General features: G+C 39.3%; 1 protein-coding gene across 1 annotated transcript in view; it reads right to left on the bottom strand.

The window, feature by feature from the left end:
- Positions 1-18,894, bottom strand: part of ZYG11A (zyg-11 family member A, cell cycle regulator) — a 57,032-nt gene that overhangs the window by 1,609 nt on the left and 36,529 nt on the right. Inside the window, 5 exon segments of the mRNA XM_019625933.1 lie at positions 5,832-5,929; positions 6,501-6,562; positions 9,057-9,251; positions 13,210-13,254; positions 13,802-13,963. Coding sequence (XP_019481478.1) covers positions 5,832-5,929; positions 6,501-6,562; positions 9,057-9,251; positions 13,210-13,254; positions 13,802-13,963 — 562 coding nt within the window.

Raw genomic sequence — 18,894 nt, 5'->3', positions numbered from 1 at the left:
TAGGTTGTCGGAAAAGTCATGATGCATTTTTGCAACGAAAAACATAGAAAAAATACGTCATGATTTTTCCAACAACCCAATACAATGAAAAAAATACACTACAGGAAATCAACAGCAGATTAGATGATACAGAAAATTGGATCGGTGATCTGGAAGACAGAGCAGTAGAAATCAAGCAAGCTGAACAAGTCCAGGACCAGAAGGCTTCACAGGTGAATTCTACCAAATATTTAAAGAAAAGTTAATACCTATTCTTCTAAAATTATTTCAACAAACTGAAGAAGGAATGCTGCCAAACTCGTTTAAAGAGATGAGCATTACCCTGATACCAAAACCAGGCAAAGACACTACAGAAAAAGAAAATAACAAGCCGATATCCCTGATGAACATAGATGCAAAAATCCTCAACAAAATATTAGCAAGCTGTATTCAACAATACATTAAAGTATCATACATCATAATCAAGTGCTATATATTCTAGCGATGCAAGGATGGTTCAACATGCACAAATCAATCAATGTGATACAACACATTAATAAAGTAAAAAACCACAAGATCATCTCAATAGATGCAGAAAAAGCATTTGACAAAATTCAACATCCATTCATGATAAAAACTTTCAATAAAGTGAGCATAGAGGGGGGACATGCCTCAACATAATAAAGGCCATATATGACAAACCCACAGCTAATATACTCAATGATGAAAAGCTAAAAGCTTTCCTCTAAGATCAGAAACAAGACAAGGAAGCCCACTCTCACCACTTTTATTCAACATTGTATTGGAAATCCTAGCCACAGCAATCAAACAAGAAAAAAAAGATAATTATCCCAATTGGAAAGGAAAAAGTAAAGTAAAACTGTCACTATTTGCGGATCACCTGATACTATATATACAAAACCCTAAAGACTCTACCAAGAAGCTATTGGAACTAATAAAGGAATTTGGTAAAGTTGGTAAAATTAGTATACATAAATCTGTTGTGTTCCTATACACTTATAATGAATGGCCAAAAGATAATTTTTTTTAAATACAATTTACAATTGCATCAAAATGAATAAAATACCTAGGAATACATTTAACAAAAGAAGTGAAAGATGTATATTTTGAAAACTATAAAAAGTTGAAGACAACACAAATAAATGTAAATATGTATTGAAAGAATACTATTAAAATGTCCATACTACCCAAAGAATCTACAAATTCAATGCAAGCCCTATCAAAATACCTATGGCATTTTTCATAGAACTAGAATAATCCTAAAATTTGTATGAAACCAAAAAAGAACCCAAAAATAGCCAAAGCAATCTTGAGAAAGAAGAACAAAGGTGAAGGTATCACACTTCCTGATTTTAAGTTATACTACAAAGCTATAGTAACTAAAACAGTATGGTACTAGCACAAAAACAGACACAATGTAACAGAATAGAGAATCCAGAAGTAAACCCATGCTTATGTAGTCAATCTATGACAAAGTAGGCAAGAACATACAGGGAAAAGACAGGCTCATCAATAAATTGTGTTGGGAAAACTGGACAGATACATGCAAAAGAATGAAACTGGACCACTTTCTTATACCACATATAAAAATTAACTCAAAATGGTTTAAAGACTTAATGTAAGATTTGAAATCATAAAACTACTGAAAGAAAACATAGGCAGTAAACTCACTGATTTTAATCTTAGCAATTTTGGGGCGGGGGCACGTGGGGTGGTGGTGGATCTGTCTCCTCAGGCAAGAAAAACAAAAGCAAATATAAACAAATGGGACTACATCAAACAACAAAACTTCTGTATAGTGAAACAAACAATCAACATACCAAAAAGTCAATCTACGAAATGGGAGAAGATATTTGCAAATGATATGCCAATAAGGGGTTAATATCCAAAAAACATAATGAACTCATACAATTCAATAACAAAAAATCATACAATCTGAAAGTGGACAGAGGACCTGAAGAGACATTTTTCCAAAGAAAATATACAGCTGGCCAACAGACAAATGAAGATGCTCAACATCACTACTGATCAGGGAAATGCAAATCAAAAACACAATGAAATATCATCTCACACCTGTCAGAATGGCTATAATTAAAAAGACAACAAATGTCAAGTGTTGGTGAAGATGTGGAGAAAAGAGAACCCTTGTGCACTGCTGGTGAGATTGTAAATAGGTGCAGCCACCGGGGAAAACAATATGGAGGTGCCCCAAAAAATTAAAAACAAAACTACCGGGCCAGCCGAGTGATTTGTTGGTTAGGAGTTGGCTTGGGAGCATGAGCTCTGAGCAGCAGGGCCGCCGGTTCAGATCCCACATGGGCCAGTGACGCTGCACTCTCTACAGCTAAGATGGTGAACAACAGCTCGACCTGGAGCTGGGCTGCTGTGAGTCGCCGGCGATGGCACAGGCTGCAGTGGGGCTGCAGTGGGCTGCCATAAGCTACCATGAGCAGCCAGCAGCTGGCATGAGCTGCCAAGAGCTGTCAATGGCCGGGACTGATCTGCCTCACCCGGGAAGAGTGCAATGATAATACCAACATGGGCCAGTAAAGTGATGTCCTCCACAACTAGACTAAAGAACAAAAGGACAGCAACTTGTCTGTTCCCCTTCCCCGATTCCCCAACGCTATTCCCTTCCCCAATTTTCTAATAAAATCTTAAACAAAAAACAACAACAAAAAAACATAAAAAACTACCAAATGACCCAGCAATTCCACTTCTGAGTATTTATCCAAAGAAGTGGAAAACAGTAATTCGAAAAGATATATGCACCCCTATGTTCACTGCAGCATTGTTTACAATAGCCAAGATATAAAAAGCAACCTAGGTGTCCACTGATAGGTGAATGGATACAGATGTGGTACATATATACAATGGAATATTAGCCATAGAAAAGAATGAAATCTTACCATTTGAGACAACATGGATGGACCTAGAGGGCATTATGCTAAGTGACACAAGTCAGACAGAGAAAGACAAATACCATATGATTTCAGCTATACATGGAATCTAAAAAGCAAAATAAACAAACCAGACAGACTTACAGATACAGAGAACAAACTGATGGTTGCCAAACTGATGTTGGGAGGGGGGGAGGGGGTGTTGGAAGAAATAGGTGAAGGGGATTAAATGAGTCAAACTTCAAGTTACAAAATATATATAAGTCATGAGAATGTAATGTACAGTATAGGGCATACAGTCAACAAATTGTAATAACGTTGTATGGTGATAGATGGTTACTAGATTTAAAGTGGAGAAAGTTTTGTAAGGTATTTAAATATCAAATTACTACATTGTATACCTGAAACTAATATAATAGTGTATGTCACCTACAATAAAAAAAAAAGTAATAATAAGTAAATAAAGCAAGGTTACAAGATGTGTAACACAGAATGACAGAAGGTACAGGATACTTGATAGTTGTTCCTCAAGAAAAAAATGGAGAGAATAGGGGAAGGGTAATATTTTTTAAAAAGTGGATGAGAATTTTCATCAATTTTAGAAAGTATAACTATGACCTGAAATCTGGAGGAAATAAAACAAAAGACTGACTTGTAAACACAATGAACCAAATTAAGACAATAAACTGGGAAAAAATATTTGAAAGAGTTCCTTGAAATTAAAAAAGACCAAAAAACAGTAGACGAAAAGTGAACAAAGGATATCAACGGACAATACAAGGAAAAAGAAATGAGTCTAAAATGTAAGAAAAGATGGTTAACCTCACTTAGAATAAATGTCAACTGAAACTATCACTTTCACCTTAGATTGGCAAAGATCAAAAAGTTCAAATAACCATTGTTTTTGCAAGAATGTAAGGAAACTGGCAAGCTCTCCTACACTGCTCACAGGATTGCAAACTGGTAATCAACTCTCTGCAGGACAGGTTAGCAAGAGCTCAAAGACACAAATGTTCATAACTTCTGGACTCAGCAATTCTAAGTATTCCACAGATTAACTCACATACCTGCAAAATGAAGTATTTTATTTAACAAATGCTATGTACTATGAACCAAGCTGTATTTTAAACACTTAACAAATATTAACCCACTTAATTCTCACAACAATCTTATGAAGTGTTTTTATCCCCATTTTATAGGTGAGGAAACTGGGGCACAGAGAGATTAAATAATTGGCTCAAGTTCCCAGTTAGAAAATGGCAAAGAAACTGTGAATAGAACAGTCTGGTTCTGGCATCTATCCTCTTACCACATATACATTTTCTCCTATTTTTACTATATACGTGTGTTGTGTGTGTATTATACATACTCGTACATATGTCATTATTCTCTCTCACACACACACACACACACACGTATGTCATTATTCACTGACCCATGTTTACAATAGAAAAGATTGAAAATAATGTCCAATTGTTAAACAAGGAGACTGGTTAAATAAATTATTATATCCACATAGTGAATAAATATTGAACAGCTTAATTAACAGTGGTGATCTGGAGTCAAATTACTAGGATAGAACCCTGGTTCTGCCAGTGCTAGCTGTTTTAACTTTGGGCAAGTTATGTAACTTCTCTGTGCCTTGTTTTCTCATCTCTAACAGATGGATGATAATAATAATAATGCTATCGTCTTCTAGAAATTGTGAAGATTAAATGCAATCTCATAACGAGTACACTGCCTGCACACAGTAAGTACTCAACTAAGTTCTATTGGGTTGTTGGAAAAGTCATGACGGATTTTTGCAATGATAAACAGAAAAAATACGTCATGACTTTTCTGACAACTCAATAGTTGATATAACTACTGCTGTTGTAATTGAATATAGTGGAATCTGTTTCAGGGCCATTCTGACCAAATGCTCTGCCTGTCTCTATTCGTATGACAGCACCATTCACAGTACTTTATAATTTAAAGAGAAGTATTAGGGCAAGCTCTTAAAAACCATTGTATCTTGGTCAGATCTTTCCTTTGTATCCTGCCGGATTAACTTCAGATTAATTTTTCAGATCCCTCATCTCTTACTCATTCATTTGAATTGTATTATATAAATCCATAAATTGAAAAGAAATGACACCTGTATCTTAAGTCTTTCCATCTAGGAGTATAGTGTGTTTCATAACTATTTCAGGTTTTTAAGTTATTTCTTATAGTTTTCTGCATATAAGTCTCATTATTTGTTAAAGGTATTTTTAGATATTTTATGCTTTTGTTGCTAGCTAAATCTTAATTCTAAAAGTTATCTCTTAGGTTTTTTTAGTATAAAATTATAGCCTATATTTCATTTATAATAAAAGCCAAACATTTTACAATCATCCTCAGCAAACGATATAAGCCAAAAATTCTCACAGAGGAATTTAAAACAGCACAACATGGAAAAACATTTAATCTGGCTGGAAAACTCCTGACTCCTGGCCCCACCAGCTTCCCACAAACCATTATAAAGAGGCAGATCTATGTATCACTATAGGAAGAATATTCATGTTAAACTGTTAAGTGTAAAGAGCAAGCTATACAAAAGAATGCATAGAATTAGCCCATTTTGTTTAAAAACATTAAATTCATGTACAGTACATACTAACTATAGTATGTATATAGAAATATCTAGAATAGCTGTAGTTATCAAATTATTAACAGTGCTTGACTGTGGGAAATAGGAGTGAAAGAGCAAACTTTCACTTTCTATATTGTCTGACATTAACCCCCCAAATATATTATAATTCTGTAGCCTTTTGTAAACTAGTAAAAACGTTTTTCAGTTTCTTTTTCAAAGGAGTTAAATTCAGGACACAGGTGAACAATTTTTACAAATTCCATCTTGAACTTATTACAGAAAAATAGCTGGAAAACTATTATGTTTTGAATACATACGGTTTTTGCCGCAGACATGATACAAAGCCCATACTGCCCAGAGCTGGACCTGTGGTTGAGAGAAGTTGCCAAGGAGTGGGAAAAATGCCCTTAAGGATCTAAAAAGATACAAAGATGTTCATTCAGAGCTCAGACTAACAACAGGGATATAATAATTATTTTCAACATTTTCCCCACAGGGTCAATTCCTCACTTGGGCAGATATATTATTGAGCATACAATGGGAACTAGCATTTAAGAAATTTCATTCTGAGTTACATACTTTATACATTCAATCTCATTTCATCCTTAATCTTGTATACTGTCAGCCTCATTTTACAGATGACGGAAACAGTCTCAGAAATTTTCTAAAAGTGAATTCCCAATATCACACACAAAAAATAGGATTTGAACACAAGGCCTTTTGACTCTAATATTTTATCACTATATCATGGCCTCTACATAGTGAATAGACCAAGGACAAGCTTTAAGAAAACACACCAGGGCTGGCCAAGTGGCTCAGTTGGTTAAGAGCTTGCTCAAGAGTGCGAGCTCTGAGCAACAGCAGTTCAAGTGCTGGCCCGAGCTGAGTTGCCATTGAGCTGCCAACAGGTGACAAGGTGGCAGGGTGGCTCAGCTAAAAAAAAAAAAAAAGAAGAAGAAAAAGAAAAGCACACCATCATGAATTACCTGTAGGTCACTAATGCTGTCATCTTACAACTTGAACTTGGCCAATTCTGGATGGTCGTATACTATACAAAAAGAGAAACCAGGATTCTAGTATTGTATTCTATCATTTTTAAAAGGGCACAATAGGCTGTTCCGTGTCCTTTATAATTACATATACATAAAACAACATAAATTTTCAAAATATGGGAATGATTACTTAAATTTAGGTATACTTACTTGCCAAAATATCAATTAGATAACCATTATATATGTAGAACATGAACAAGGTCACATGGAAAACAATGCAATAAAAAGGGGCTTCTGTTTAAAAATGGAGGACTGAGGATGCATGCATCCACTCCTTCCCTAAATCCCATGAACGGAAAAGTATAAATGGTTTAAAATAAAAGAAGGCAAACACACACACACAAAACAAAGCAGAAGGAAAAGGGTAACTGATTAAACAGATCTAGCACTGGGGAAGGTTAAAAAACAAACCAATTTGAACAGAACCCCAAAGAGACTTAAAAATTTGGCATACCAAGAACTTGAGGAAGTGAGAATTAGGGGGTGAGGTTGAAAACAGGAGGACTGGTTGAAAGTACCAAATAATCAAGACTCCCAGATCTCTCCCACCCCTAACAAAATCTCTTGTACTGGGCAACCCCATGAACAATTAAGGGTGGGAGTACCATGCTAAAAACAGGAGTCTGAAGTAAAAAATCTAAATACTAAATGCTGAGACTCCCCTGCCCTCAACTGTCTTCCTCTAGTGGGCTTTCAAACTGCTTGCTGACAGCTAAGTTTATAGTTTTCAGTCAGGAGAATAGAAGGTTCTTCTTCAGGCAAATCCCAACCAGTTCAGAACAAAAGATCTAATGACACTGATATTGAGGCACAACTAATCCAGATCACTCTATAGTGAAGCCCACAGTTGACAAGTTCCACCCATCTACACACAGCTTTCAAACAGCCCCACTCTTAGATATGAAGGGACAGCTGAAGATCACCATACAGTTTAAGAAAATCTGTAACATCAAGGAACAAAAATGGGAAGTGGGAAGAAACTTGCCAGAAACAGAGGCCTTGGGGAAAGAGAAACACTTAAAACAAAATCCCAATGGCCAGCCAAGTGGCTCAGTTGGTTAAGAGCTCACTCAAGAGTACGAGCTCTGAGCAACAGCGGTTCGAGTCCCGGCCTGAGCTGAGCTGAGCTGCCGCTGAGCTGCCAACAGGTGGCAGGATGGCTCAGCTAAAACAAACAAACAAAAAAACACAAAATCCTAAACTATCATTAATACCTTTAAAGAGATAATAGATATAGCCACCATGAAACAATAAGATATTGCATTTTTAAAAAAGCACTCAAGAGAACAACAACGAAAAAAAGAGTTCTTGGAAATTAATAATAGCAGAAATGCAAAATCCAACAGAAAGAGTAGAAGTTGAAAAATATTTTAAAAAGACAAATAGGTAAGAAGAGTCTGGTGGAACCAATCCCCCCAAAAGGGAGAGAAGAAGAAGGGAAGGTAGGAAGGTAAGAAGGGAGGGAGGGAGGGAGGAATTTCCCAGAGCTGAAGGAAATGAGCTTCCAGAGTCATAAGTAGCCAAACATAACAGATGAAAATATATCCACATCAAGGTACATCACTGTGATTTCCAAACATTGAGAACAAAGATCTTAAAAGCTTCCCAAAAAATAGCATGGGACTTCTCAACAGTGATACTGAAAAGTAAAAGACAATGTAGCAATGACTTAAAAATTCTGAAGGGAAAGTATTTCAAAATGAAAATTCTATACTCAGCCATTTCATCAACCAAATGCGAAGACCTTTCAAACAGGTAAGGTCTCAAATTTTCTTGTTTGTGCATCTTTTCTTAGGAAGCAACTTGAGGATGCGATCCAACAGATTGAGGGAATACAGAAAGAAAACAAAATGAAACAGGGAGGCATGTAATCCAGGAAACAGAAAATCCAATACAAGAGAGGCAAAAAGAATCCCCAGGATTATAGTAAAGGAATATCATGGGATGACAGCAGTATAGCAGATATACCAAAAAAAAGCAGACCAGATGAGAAAAAGACAGAAGGCTCTGGGAAAGGAGTCTCTGAGAAACTCAAGTGAATAGAATATGTCTGAATGTACCAAAAGGGGATTTATACTTAGAGTATAGGGAAGGGTGTGCATAGGGACAGTGAGAAAAAGAATATTCATTTTCCAGAATGGGGAAATTGATAAATAATGCCTACCACTGCAAAGTCACAAAGGAGCAACACATATTATTTAGAGATATGGAGGTAAATACCAAAAGAAATAGCTTTAAAAAGAGCTGAAAGTGGGAAAGAATTGGAATAAGCCATATACAACTGCTTGCATCTATAACTTTATAAAAGAAAAATATAAGAAATGCAACAAAATGTTAACAGAGGTTAACTTTGGGTGGTAGGGTATGAATGATTTACAATACTTTATACTTTTCTGTGTTTCCCATTTTCTACAATGAACAAACACATATTTCTAAAATTCTTATAATCTAGAAAATAAGTTTTCTGCAAGATTACTCTGGATTTTGTACCAGATCCTGGAGAAGAGCACTCCTTTGAAGATCACCGGAAACCCAGGGCTGTTTGTCAGATGTCAGGTGGGCTATGATGCCTGCAGCAAAATAGCTGACTTCTATCTCTTTGCTATGGAGCAAGACGCTGACATGCTTCAGCACATCTTCAGTCACCAGCTTGGAAGACAGTTCTCTGACTTCAGCTATGTTGTTCTACAGGTCAGATGGAGCAGAGTATCAAGGACAGGAAAGGAGGGGAGTCCGGAACTGGCTCCTCTCCCTCTCCTAGTGCTCAGCTAGACACATTCAGAACACTCAGTCCCACCCCCCTCCCTCTCAATTTAGCCTAACATCCACAATCCCCCCACCCCTTGATGATGAGGATGATCAGTAATAACAAAATACTGAGTAAGCACTTACTAAGTGCCAGGCACTGTACTAGATAGACAAAATGTCTTTTGATCTACCTTGTCTCATTTAATCTTTAAAATAGTCATACAAAAAAATTTGACACTCAGCAAGGCTAACTTGTCAGGTTCACACTGCTAATACATGGTTGAACTACACAGAATACAAACCCAGGCCTGATTCAAATACTTAATATTCCTGGGGGCCTGCTATATGTAATATTAGCTTCAAGTCTAACAGCAACAATGAAAGGCAGGCAGTATTTTCTTTATTTTATTTTATATATTGTATTCATTTTCTATTCTGTGTAACAAACTACTACAAACTTGGTGGCTTAAAACAACACACATTTTTCTCTAGGTTTCTGTGAGTCAAGAGCCCAGACATGGCTTAGCTGAGTCTCTATTCTGAGGTCTCACAAGGCTGCAGTGAAAATGCCAGCTGGGTTGAAATTCCCATATGGAGGCTCCACTGAGGGGTAGAGGGTGGAATCTACTTCCAAGGTCACTCAGGCTGTTGCCAGAATTCATTTCCTTGTGGCTGCAAGATTAATGGTCTCAGTTTCTTGCTGGAACTAAGCTAGAAACTGCCCACAGCTCCTTGTCAAGTGGGTGTCTCCCTTCTCTAACCACTTACTTCATGGCAGCTTGCTTCTTCAAAGCCAGGAAGAGTCTCTCTATAGAGTGTCTGCTAGCAAGACGGATTTATGTTGTGTGTGTGTAAACAAAATCACAGGAGTGACATCCTATTATTTTTGCCATATTCTATCAGTTAGAAGCAAGTCCAGGTCCTGCCCACATTCAAGGAGAGGGGGTTACACAAAGACATGAACACCAAGAGACTGGAATCATGGGGGGGGGGGTAATTTTAAGGTATATCCATCACACTGATGAAAAATCAAAGGTTTAGAGGCAAAACATAGTCAAAGTGAACACAGAGGTGAAACACAGTCAAGGTACTGATCCTTCTGAAGCAGCTTTCAGAAAATTACACGCCCTATACTAGTATGTTGAAAAACACCATATGGCACTATGTAGACAATTGTGCTGTTTTGAAACCACCCCCCAGTTCTTCCCAAGACCAGTTATACCCCTCCTGTCAATAGCATGATTTAGGCAAAAGCTTCCTGTTTAAGATCCCCCAGCTTTCCCCCAAGGCTAGTTCTATATACACTGTGTTAATAGCATGATTTCAGCATTAAGTCTCTCAGACAACAGCCCCCAAACAAGAGACAAGATGAGGGCCGGCTGAGTGGCACGTTGGTTAAGAGCTGGCTTGGGACGCCAGAGGGCCCCAGTTCGGATCCCACATATGAGGGCCAGTGACACTGCCCTCTACAGCTAAGATGTTGAACAACAACTCAACCTGGAGCTGGGCTGCCGTGAGTCACCAGCGATGGCATAGGCTGCAGCCCCTGCTGCAGTGGGTTGCCATGGGCTACCGTGTGTAGCCAGCAGCCGCTGTGAGCGGCTGTCCAGAAGCTGGCGACTGATCTGCCTCACCCAGGAAGAGCGCAATGATGGTGCCAACTTGGGCCAGTGAAGCAACGTCCTCCGCAACTAGACTGAAGAACAAAATGACAGCAACTTGTCTGTTCCCCTACCCTAATTCCCCAGTGCTGTTCCCATCCCCCAATTCCCCAATAAAAACCTTTAAAAAAAGAAAAAGAAACAAGATGATAGATAGCATCCTTAATGTAACTGAGAAACACCTTGGTTGAGTCCCAAGATTTCTCTTGTAAGGTTGGCAGAGGCTACTTTTGTAACAGCTTTTTCTTTCCAAGAGTCTATGGAACAAAATGTTGAGAAGATGGGAGCTACAGGCGACTGTGGGTCGTCTTCATTCACAAGAAGGAAAAGGGACAACCTCAGAAGGTAGTATTTATTCTGAGAGGCTCTCAAAAAGATACAAAGTAAAAGATATCTTAGGTCGGCTAGTAGAAGGATACTTAACACTGTATAGGGTATATGAGGATTCAATCCACCTTTCTGGACTGATTTCCCATTGCTTTTCTTCTTCCCACTGGACTTAGTGCCTCTTTTCTAGCACTTACCATAGTCAATCTTAGAGAGTTACTTGTAAATACTTGTATGTCTAACACCACCTCCCCAACATTATAAGCACCATCAGCTCGATATATTTCATGCATCTGTGGGAAAAGCATCAGCATGACAAACTTCAGGGGCTTATAGTACATCTTCATTACTTTTTGTAAATCTTCACCTTTATCTTTAGGAAACAAAGAAATTTCTCAATAATGAATATCCAGATTAAGAGGTAGTATAGAAGTATAAACAAAGAAATTTCTTAAAAAATGGATTACCTTGTTAAAAAGGAAGTATAGTAAAGTGGTTATCAGAGGGTCCAACTGGAGCCAGGCTGCCTGAGTTTGGTAACATAGGGTAAATGGCACATTTGCACCTCAGACTCTATGTCTATAAAATGTAGATAACAACATATGGTAGACTATAGAACATAACACAATTTTTCATATCCTGTGTACCCTTAGCAAAGTGACCTTGCTGCTCCTCCCATTAAAGGATGGCCACCTCTTCTAATCTGGGCTTAATCATGGGCATAACAAGAAATATCTATTTGGTCTCTGTCCCCAGTTCCTGACACAGAGCTCTTAAATCCCTTGGAATTTCCCGACAGGAATGATAAGAGCATCTTCAGGACGGGGGCTGGATGCCACAAAGACCAAACCTTGATTAGAAGCCTTTTCAATCCCACCCTCAAACTCTGGGGGAAAGGAGAGGGGCTGAAGATTGAATTAATAATCAAGCATGCCTATGTGATGAAACCTCCATCAAAACCCCTAAATGATGGGGTTTAGAAAACTCGTGGGTTGGTGAACACATCCAGGTGCTGGGAGAGTGGTGTGCCCAGCGAGAGCATGGAAGCTCAATGCACACCCCTCCTTCTTTGCCCTATGCATCTCTTCCTTTCACTGTTTCTGAGTTGTATCCTTTATAATACATTGGTAATAGCCAAGTAAAATGCCTTCCTGAATTCTGTGAGCCATTCCAACAAATTATCATCCTAAGGAAGGGGTCATGGAAACTCCCAATTTATAGTCAGTCAGTCAGAAGTGCAGGTGGCCCAGAACTTACAATTGTCAACTGAAGTGAGAGTAGTGTTGTGAAACTGAGCCTTTTAACTTGTGGGATCTGATGCTAACTCCAGGAATTTGATGTCAGAATTGAATTGAATTGCAGGACACCCAGTTGGAGAAGCGGTTGTTGGAAAACACCCCAGCCCATGTAACTTACTTTGGCCAGAGAAACATTAGAAAATGTGACATACGCAGAAGTTTAAGAAGCACTTGTACAGTGGGACTTGCCTGATACTGTTCCTGAAACTGCCAAGTGAAGAAACCTATGGAGATACAAGGCCCAGCTGCACCAACTGTTAGGTGTGTCAAGCCATCTTACAGCATCTAGCTCTAACTGATCCACCAGATGATTGCAGCTATATGAGTAACCCCCCAGGAGACCAGCGGAACTATATAGCTGAGTTAAAACTGTTGATCCACAGATTCATAAGTAAATAAAAAGGCTGTTGTTTTAAGCTGTAGTATGTTCACAGCAATAGATGACTAATATATAATGGTATTTACTTTATAGGGATGATGTGAAAATTAAATGAGTTAATACATGTCAATTGCTTATAAAAGTGCCTAGCATATAGTAAGTACTACATAAGTGTTAGCGTTATTATTATTTTCAAGTAATTAGAATTAACACAAAACAATTCGCCTTACCAAAAGACCAAGTACTCTGCTTTGTATTGATGACTCTGAAAAAGTCTGTCAAAAGAATATACAGGTTACTTTTTGGGCCGGCCGAGTGGCGCGATGATTAAGAACTGGCTTGGGACGCCAGAGGGCCCCGGTTCGGATCCCACATATGAGGGCCAGTGACACTGCCCTCCACAGCTAAGATGCTGAACAACAGCTCAACCTGGAGCTGGGCTGCCGTGAGTCGCCGGTGACAGCGTAGGCTGCAGCCCCTGTGGCAGTGGGTTGCCATGGGCTACCGTGTGTAGCCAGCAGCCAGCGTGAGCGGCCAGCAGCCGCAGTGAGCGACCGTCCAGAAGCCGGTGACTGATCTGCCTTGCCCGGGAGGAGTGCAATGATGGTGCCAACTTGGGCCAGTGAAGCAACGCCCTCCATAACTAGACTGAAGAACAAAAACGACAGCAACTTGTCTGTTCCCCTTCCCCCAATTCCCCAGCGCTGTTCCCATCCCCCCAATTCCCCAATAAAAATCTTTAAAAAAAAAAAAAAAGAATATACAGGTTACTTTATCACGGAGAAAAGAACTTTACGTATAAACTCAATCCTGTCTTCCCACCTCCAAGACTTGAATGAAGATTGCCAATCCTTCATTTTCAATAAAGTGCTTGCAGGCAGCTGGAGACTCATCTGTAAGATTCCAAAGTGCTTTCAAAGTAAACAAGAAGGTGACATCATCTAAATTCTCAGTAGTCTTTTGTTTTACTATTGCTAGGAGTTCCTAAAAACCAAAGAGACAGGGAGTTAGATGCCCTAATGACTAACTCTCTTCCAGTAAAAGGAAAGCAACAGCTAAGAAAAGCTTTAGAATCAAACCTGGGTTCCAAACCCAAGTTCTAACATTTAAAAGCTTTGTGATCCATTTCTCTCTATAAAATGAGCAACACCTATCTCTTAGGAGTTTTATAAAGATTTAATGGAAAAAAAATTCAAGTTTAATGAGCACTTAATCTAGTTATTTGTACTTATTAATACACCTCACAGTCAAGTACATATCAGATATTCTATTATTCATTTATTGAGACTGTCTAGTCAGTACCTTCTGGAAATCAGGCACTTATTCAGGTAGAGAGACAGATGAAAACATAGTTGGTTTTTCTCAACTAAATAATTTTAAGTTTTGGTAAATGCTCTGAAGGAAACACATAAAAGCTTCAGAATTTACTGTAGAAAAGGTGGGAGAAGAAGCCTCCATATAAAGGTTAATATGTAAACTAGACAGAAGAAAAAGAGGATAAACCAGCCAAGCAAGGAATAGGGACATACCAAAAGGGGGGTAGGGTGAGAGTGGGGGAAAGAATATGCCAGACAAAGAAAAAGTTTGCTGTTCTAGGCCACTGAGCAAGTCAGTGTGGCTAGAGGATAACAATAATATTATAACCATATGTCCTAATACTTTGAAGAAATCATTGGCTCTCTTTCCAACATACCATTTCAGATCAGAATATTTCTAGACACAAGTCAGTATCTGCTTTCTTTCAAGCATTAGATTCTCATGTGAGAGGAAAAAGACAGCCATTTTCGTGTAACCAGCTAATGAAAAGATACATAAAATATAATGGCACCAAACAAATCAGAATATGTCTCTTTCAGAAGGAATGAGTCCATCTCAAATATTTTACCCAACCAGGAAAGAATGTATCAAGAGAATTCATCGCAAAAATAAAGCTGTGAGAGCCAAGAGAATATAAGAGGGGCACACAACACTAGTAGCAATTATCTAGACAGCCAATAGGGTGAATTGGCAGCAAAGCAAGAGAGAGAGCAGGGGAAGAGAGGCTGACCCGGAAAGTAACAACTGTGGCCAAGATCATGGTTAACTGCTTTACATACTTTATCTTAATGAAACTAAACATAACTGAAATATTACTCCTATGACAGATGCCTATTTTTCAGATTGTACCAATTTTTCAGATGAATCTGAGGCACAGAGGAGACAAGTAAATTATCTAGATCGTATGGCTCGTGACTGAAAACACGGTTCGTTTTCATCTAAAGCCTGAACTTTTGGTACCACTTCCTATAACTGTTTCTCTAAGAGCTAGTGCTACTATTCTTTCTTCCATGTTATTTTCGGTACTTGCTCTATCATTATCTTTATCTCTATTCCTGTTACCATTCCCAGCAACGTCAATGTTCTTCCATCACTTCATCCTGGCAAAACCCCTACCTTAGTTAAACCCTACTTCATGCCCCATACATCTGAATATTAAGACTAATTGAGTCTCACATTCAGTATCTGCCAAAAAATTTTAAAAGGGCATTCAGCTGTACCTGGCCATCCTACTACATTACTTAATGAATTCGCTCTAAAGACTACTATTTCATAATTTTCTCTCCTCAACTTTAGTTGCCATCTTTTTACTCCTCTCATTTGATCACTTTATTTGATCACTGAAAACTATAGCTATTCTTCGTAACAAAATTTACCAGCCTACTTGTATTTGCATCGGTGTACTCTGCTTTCCTTTCTGCTCTAATCTAAAGCCAACATCTTTACTTCTGCTCTATATGTATATAATTCCTGTACATGCACAAAGATTTGACACCAAAATTATTTCCATCTTGCCTATGCCATCAATTTTTCACTCTTCAAAATTATTCTCATGAGCATAAAATAACATGTCTTAATGCAATCCATCTTCAAAGAAAATAAATAAAAACAACTGCTGGCCCATGTAGCATCTTTATTTCTCTTTCTTTCTCATTAAAAGATATCAAGGGCCGGCTGAGTGGCTCAGTTGGTTAAGAACTCACTCAAGAGTTTGAGCTCTGAACAACAGCAGTTTGAGTCCCTGCCCGAGCTGAGCAGCCGCTGAGCTGCCAACAGGTAGCAGGATGGCTCAGCTAAATAAAAATAAAATAAATAAATAAATAAATAAAAAGATATAAAAAAGTTGTCTCCATTTCTCACCTCCCATTTGCTCATTATTGTGCTCCAATCAGGTTTTGTCCCACCAGTCCATTAAAATAACATCAGCAAGATCACTACCGATTTGTGTCTTGCCAAATCCAATGGTCAGTTCTCTGTCCTTGTCTCACTTAACCACCTGACATGAGCTGCCCAATTTTTCTTGAAATATTTCTCTTGGATTCTAAAACACTACTCTTTCCTGCTTTTCTAACTCATTTTGGATGCTCCTTTTCTATCTCCTGTTCTGGCTCCTCCTCTTCCAACCTACCTATTTCAGCCCTTTTATTTCCCCTATATATACTCCACACTTTTCAGGTGATTACATCCCACATCAGAAGTGAAGACTCAAATTATTTCTCTAGCCCTGTCCACTCCTCTGAGCTGCACCTCCTATATCAAACTGTCTACTTGACATTTCAAGCATCTCAGAAACTAACACATCCAAAATCACTGTTGATTTTTATCCCCCAAACCTACTGGCTAGATACCAAATACTCATAAGATTCCACTTATAACAGCAATGCAAAAGGTAAAAGTCTTAGAGATAAATGTAAGAAATATATACTATCAACATAAAGAAAACACCACATACTTCTGGGGGACATGAAAGACAGAATCAATGGAATAACATACACTGTTCTCAGACAGAAAGAATCAATATCAGAGAGATGTCAATTCTTCTAAATCAATCTACAAATTTAACACAATCCCAAAGAAAAGAGAGCTTTTTTAGAACTAGACAAGCCAATTCTGGTATTCACACAGAAAACAAACACACAAGGATAACTGAACAAATTCCAAAGAAAGATCTTATCAGAGGATTTATATAAAGCTAGTAAATAAAAAGCATGACACTGACATGTAAACAGACATACAAATTAACAAAATAGAATGAAGTCCAGAAATAGATGCAAATACATATATGGGAATTTAATATATGATAAAGATGGCACTGCATAACAGCAGAGAAAAGATAAATTATTCAATAAAGGATGCAAAGGCAACTGGGCAGACACTGAGAAGAAAAACAGACCCTTATATCTCAAAACACATGCCAAGTAAATAAAATATTTACATGTTGAAAGAAAAAAAAAAAGAAACCATAGATTTAAAAAATGAGGTATTTGGGACTTCCTGTAAGATGGCGGAATAGACAGACGCTGTGCCAACTACGTCCCAGGATCACACCAAAATTACAAATAAATTATAAGATATTCAACCTCAGAAGTTCCCTGGACCCTAGATGAGCAGAACCTCTAAACGAAGGACTTAAAGAGGAGGCCACGTCAAGTCCGGTAGGAGGGGCAGAGATGAGAGAGGGCAAACCCTGTGAGGGACACCTCAGCGGTGGGGAGGCTTCTCCGGTCGGGGCGAGACCCTCCGGCCCCACACCGCACTCACCACCCCAGAGTTACGTTGCTGGGAAGAGCAGTTCTACGATAGCTGGAAGGAGAAAATAGTGAGGACTCTCTTTGCTCGGCTCAGTGAGGCTGGGGGCAGCTGGATAAACAGTGGAGCCGGCAAACCGACTCGCTCGCTGGTGAGCACTCACCTGGTTCCTGGTGGAGGGAGTAGCTTTGTGAGTGGAGCCCAGGAGCCTCCGGGAAGGACTGAACTGAGTGCCTTTGGCGCGGGAGCTGGAGGTTTTTGAAATCATTGTTCCCCTGGTGTGGAGCCTGCACACGAGTAGTGCACAGGAGGCCGCTGTTTTTTCAGGGCTGGGCCCTCCCACAGAGGCTCAGGTCTGGGACTGTATTGGGCTGCTGGAATTGGCGCAGGAGTGCGTGTGTGCGTGCGTGCGTGCGCATGCAGACGTAGCCAGGGAAACGCCAGGCAAGCGCGTTCTGACTACAACAGACTGCTTATTGAGACCCGGAAGTGCGCGATTCGCCTTAGGTCCCTGATTTCCGCACTGCACGTGTAGAGTTGTCTTGGTGGCAATTGGCTGTCCGGCTGCTCGGCCTGATCTTTGAGCAGCTGATTGGGACAGGCTGAGACAGGGAGTTTTCCTGGGAGTGTAGGGCGGCGAGCTGTGTGCCTGCATGATTCAGACGGGGCTTTCCAGGCAAGTTTGTGTGGGTTGGCTGCTGATGCAGGAGTGCATGCTGCTCTGACTTGGTGGGAGCCACTGACCACACCCTGTGGTGACTTGGGGGCTTGCCCCGCCCACCTAGAGCTATGTTGCCAGGGGCACCCTGAGCCCCTGGTCCCTAGTTCCTACCTCTGCAGGCCACAGAGGGTTTTTTGCAGCAGGAGACAGCCCGCAACAACCTGTGTGGATTTTTGGTGATGAGCACAGTTCCAGCGCACACAGCAACTAATTGTGGGAAGCTTACTTCAAGTCTAGAGGGAGGTTGGCGCATGACTCACTGAGCCCTTTCCCCCAGCAGCTGGTGCTGAGTCGTCCAGAATCTATTGCTGAGCAAGTGGTCTGCAGATTAAAGTGGGCAGAGAGCCCCTCCTTTTTTTTCCTTTTTTCTCTTTTTCCTCTTTTTCTCTTTTTTCTTTTTGTTTTCTTTTTCCTTTTTTCTTTTTTCTTTCTAGGTGATCTAATACACCGAAGCAATCAGAGCGATAGCCAGGATGAAGAAACAAAGAAACATTTCCCAAGTAAAAGATCAGAAGAAACCTCAAGAAATGTAACTAAATGAAACAGAGGTATCCAACCTTTCAGAGACAGAGTTTAGAACACTGATGATAAGAATGTTTCAGGAACTTAAGGAGGACATAAAGAAGGA

This window comes from Hipposideros armiger, unplaced genomic scaffold (assembly GCF_001890085.2).
Source record: "Hipposideros armiger isolate ML-2016 unplaced genomic scaffold, ASM189008v1 scaffold_646, whole genome shotgun sequence".
Taxonomy (NCBI): Eukaryota; Metazoa; Chordata; class Mammalia; order Chiroptera; family Hipposideridae; genus Hipposideros; species Hipposideros armiger.
This window is presented reverse-complemented; position numbering and strand designations above follow the sequence as displayed.